The sequence below is a fragment of the Oxyura jamaicensis genome, unplaced genomic scaffold, assembly GCF_011077185.1.
Source record: "Oxyura jamaicensis isolate SHBP4307 breed ruddy duck unplaced genomic scaffold, BPBGC_Ojam_1.0 oxyUn_random_OJ72999, whole genome shotgun sequence".
NCBI classification, from domain to species: domain Eukaryota; kingdom Metazoa; phylum Chordata; class Aves; order Anseriformes; family Anatidae; genus Oxyura; species Oxyura jamaicensis.
This window is the reverse complement of record NW_023311373.1, coordinates 1-4,260: the sequence shown is the minus strand read 5'-3', so window position 1 is coordinate 4,260 and position 4,260 is coordinate 1. Positions and strand designations below refer to the sequence as shown.

The 4,260-nt window shown below is 68.8% G+C and overlaps 1 protein-coding gene across 1 annotated transcript; it reads left to right on the top strand.

Annotated features, from left to right (window-relative positions):
- Positions 1-235: 235 nt before the first annotated feature.
- LOC118160037 (integrin beta-7-like) lies at positions 236-4,088 on the top strand (the record flags this gene model as incomplete). The annotated part of the gene is made up of 9 exons (XM_035314571.1): positions 236-406; positions 519-760; positions 1,343-1,501; positions 1,572-1,667; positions 1,757-1,846; positions 2,054-2,194; positions 2,573-2,760; positions 3,002-3,222; positions 3,840-4,088. Coding segments are annotated over 9 exons (1,535 nt in total), but the record flags the coding sequence as incomplete, so codon positions are not given.
- Positions 4,089-4,260: the final 172 nt, after the last annotated feature.

The window sequence follows — 4,260 nt, the reverse complement described above, 5'->3', positions numbered from 1 at the left end:
GGGAAGAGAGGAATGAGAGGGGGAATGGGGGGAGGGGGGAATGGGGGGGAATCGGGTGGAATGGGAGGGAATGAGGATGGTGGGGATATGGGGGCAGGTGGGGGTGGAAGGGGGGGGAGGTGGGGATGGGGGGAGATGGGGGTGCAATGGGGGTTGGGGAGAGGGAGGGCAGCCGGGGCAGATGGGGGGGGATAGAGCACTGAGGTTCCGGGAGGGTCCCTGACCGCCCCCCCAGGCGAGGAGCGGCCCCTGGAGGTGCGGTTCCGGCGTGCGGGTGGCCTCCCGCTGGACCTCTACTACCTGATGGACCTCTCGTACTCCATGCGCGATGACCTCCACATGCTGCGCCGCCTGGGCAGCGACCTGCTGGCCGCCCTGCGCAATGCCTCCGCCTCCGTGCGCATTGGTGGGCCCCCACGGGGAAAAAAAAAAAAAAAAAAAAAAAAAACCACCAAAAAAAAACAACCCACCCCTCCAACCCCCCCCAAACCCACGCTGAGCGCACCGTGCCCTCGCAGGGTTCGGCACGTTTGTGGACAAGCCGGTGCTGCCGTTCGTCAGCACGGTGCCCTCCAAGCTGCACAACCCCTGCCCGGAGCGGGGGCAGCCCTGCGACCCTCCCGCCGCCTTCCGCCACCTGCTCTCGCTCACTGCCGATGCCGGGGAGTTCGCACGGCGCCTCGCGGGGCAGCGCATCTCCGGCAACCTCGACGCGCCTGAGGGGGGCTTTGACGCCATGATGCAGGTGGCACTGTGCCAGGTGGGGGCTGGGGGCGAGGGGGGGCAGGCAAAAGGGGAGGGGGCGAGCAAGAGAGCGAGGGTGGCACGTGCAAGGGGGGAGCACGTGCAATAGAGAGGGTATCTGCAAGAGAGGGGCATGTGCAACAGAGGGGGCACGTGCGAGGGGAGGCACACGCAAGGGGAGAGTGCAAGGGGGGGGCACAGGCAAGAGTGCAAGCGTGCATGAGAGCAAGTGCGTGCAAGGGGGCAGATGCGTGCAAGGGTATCAGCACGTGCAAGAGCAAAAGTGGGGCTGCATGCCGGAGCAGTGGTGCATGCAGGAGAGTGGGTGCGTGCAAACGAAACAGGCACAAGAGTAGGGGTGTGTGTGTGCCTGCTGGTGTGCATGGGCGTGTGTGCGTGTGCGCAAGCTGGTGGCAGAGGAGTCTGCGAGTCTGTGTGCAAGAGAGCAGTTGTGTCTGCCTGCAAGCAGAGCACGTGCAAGGTGTTGTGCCAGCCCTGCGTACTGCGTGCATGCAAGGTCCCGCGCACGTGCAAGTTGCCATGCGTGTGCAAGGCCCCGTGTGTGGCATGGTGCGCGTGCAAGGCCCGGTGCCCGCAGGAACGCATCGGCTGGCGCCCCGTGACGCGGCTGCTGGTGTTCGCCTCGGACGACACGTTCCACACGGCAGGTGACGGGCGCCTGGCCGGCATCGTCCTACCCAGCGACAGCCGCTGCCACCTGGACGCCAGCGGCATCTACAACCGCAGCCACCTCTACGTAGGTGCTGGGGGGGGGGGGGGATTTTTGGGGGGGGCACGCGGCACCCACTCACGCCCACCCTCTGCAGGATTACCCCTCGGTGGGGCACCTGGCGCAGGTGCTGTCGGCTGCCAACATCCAACCCATCTTTGCCGTCACCCGGCCCGTGGTGCCGCTCTACAAGGTCCGGTGGAGCGGGAAGGGGGTGAGGGGGGATGCGGGGAGTGGCACCGCAATGATGCCGGGTCCCTGTCCCCCTCCCTCCCCCCGCAGGAGCTGAGCCACCTGATCCCCAAGTCGGTGGTGGGGGAGCTGCGGGATGACTCCAGCAACGTGGTGCAGCTCATCATGGATGCCTACAATGTGAGGGGGGGTGGGGGGAGCACGGGGGGGCACCGGGGGCATGGGGGATGTGGGAGTGTAGGGGACATAGAGGGGCACGGGGGGATGTGGGGATGGAGGGGGACTCTGGGGGATGTGGGGGGACATTGGCACAGGGGGACATGGGGGGGCAGAAGGGACATAGGGACATGGGGTGGGTAGTGCTGATGTGCCCCCCCTCCTCCCCAGAGCCTGACCTCGACAGTGGAGCTGCAGCACTCACCGCTGCCCCCCGGGCTCAGCCTCAGCTTCCAGGCCCACTGCGGGGGCCCCCCCGAGCCCCCCCAGCCCCACCGTGGCCTCTGCTCGGGCGTGCACGTCAACCAGCAGGTGGGGGGAAGGGGGGGGGCGTCACATGGGAGTCCTCTTGCCATTTGTGTCCCTGTGCTGGGGGTGTCCCCATCCTGTGGGTGTCCCCATCCCATGAATGTCCCCAGGTATTGGGTGTTCCCATCCCGTGGGTGTCCCCATTCTATGGGTGTCCCCGTCCCATGGGTGTCCCCATCTTGTGGGTGTCCCTGTCCCATGAATGTCCCCACCCTGTGGCTGTCCCCAATCTTTGGGTGTCCCCTTCCGATGGGTGTCACCGTCCCTTGTGTGTCCCTTCCCTGACAGCGTCCCCAGCCCACGTGTTTGCCCCCCCATAGCTGTCCCCATGCCGTGGCTGTCCCCATCCCACGAATGCCCCCCCCGGCCTGTTCCCCCCAGGTGAACTTCACAGTGCGGGTGCGGGCGGACATGTGCCTGGAGGCCCCCCAGCGCGTGGCCCTGCGGGTGCTGGGGGTGCCGGAGCAGCTGCACCTCGAGGTGCGCACCCTCTGCCACTGTCCCTGCGCCCAGCGTGCCCCCCGCACCCCTCTCTGCCACGGGGGAGACCTTGACTGCGGCGTCTGCAGGTGCGGGGGGGGCGCGGGGGGTAGGGGCAATGGGTGGGGGCTGTGTGGTCAGATGTGGGTCAGTGGGGTCAGGTAGGGGGTGGTGGGCAGGAGGCTTTGGGCAGGGTGGGCGCAATGGGGTCAGATAGGGGGGTAATGGGGTCAAGTGGGGGCAATGGGGTCAGGTGGGGGCTATGGGGTGGGGTGGGGGTAATGGGGTCAGATGAGGTGGTGGGGCTGACCCTGTCCCCCCCACTCCAAGGTGCCCTGGGGGCCTGCGGGGCCGGCGTTGCGAGTGCAAGGGGCCGGAGGCGGAGGAGGAGGTGGAGGGGGGCTGCCGGCCTCCCAACAGCACGGCCCCCCCCTGCAGTGGGCGGGGGCACTGCGTCTGCGGCACCTGCGAGTGCCCCCCCGGCCTGAGTGGCCGCTTCTGCGAGTGCGACAGCAGCACCTGCGAGCGGCACGAGGGGCTGCCCTGTGGAGGTGGGCACGGGGGGGATGTGGGGGGGCATGGAGGGGGCGGTCCCTGGGGTCCCCATCCCTCGGGGGGATCCTGTCCCCACTGCATGTCCCCCTGGGGTCCCGTCCCTGCTGTGTTGCCATGGATCCTGTCCTTGTCCTGTGGGTTTGGTCCCCGTCCTTTGGGGTCCTGTCCCCATCCCCTGGGTCCCATCCCCATCCCTGTCCTTAGGGTCCTGTCCCCTGGGTCCCGTCCCTGTCCCCTTCCCACAGATCCCATCCATGTCCTGTGGGTTTGGTCCCCATCCTTAGGGTCCCACCCCCTGGGTTCTGTCCCTGTCCCCATTCTTTGGTTCCTGCCCCCATCCTTAGTTTCCCGTCCCTATCCTTGGGGCTCCATCTCTGTCCTCATCCTTTGGGTCCCGTCCCTGTCCTTAGGTTCCCATTCCCCAGACCCCGACCCCGTCTCCTTCCCACAGAGCCCACCCTGTGGGTTCAGTCCCCATCCTCAGGGTCCCGTCCCTGTCCCCATCCTTATGGTCCTGTCCCCGTCCCCCGGGTCCCGTCCTCAGGGTCCCGTCCCTGTCCCCCCGGTGCACCGCAGGTGCCGGGCGGGTTCCCACGGCCGCCTCCTGTCGCAGGCCCGCAGCGGGGCGCGTGCGAGTGCGGGCGGTGCCGGTGCCACGCGGGCTTCGCGGGCAGCGGCTGCGGGTGCAGCCTGGCGCGGGGCGGCTGCCGCCGGGGGGGCCGCGAGTGCAGCGGGCACGGGCGCTGCGAGTGCGGGCGCTGCCGCTGCCAGCCCGGCTTCGTGGGGCCCTTCTGCGCCCACTGCCCCTCCTGCCCCGGGCCCTGCCGGCGCCTGCGGTGAGCGGGGGGGCGGCGAGGGGGGACGAGGGACAGGGCTGTTGGGGAATGGGGAGGGGTGGGATGGGGACGGCGGACGTGGGGGACGGGGATGGGATGGGGACGGGGTCAGAAGGGAAGGCGTGGGTAGGGGGTGGGGGTGGGACGGGGGCAGGGGGATGTGGGGGGACATGGGGGTGGGATGGGGCCGGGGGCGGG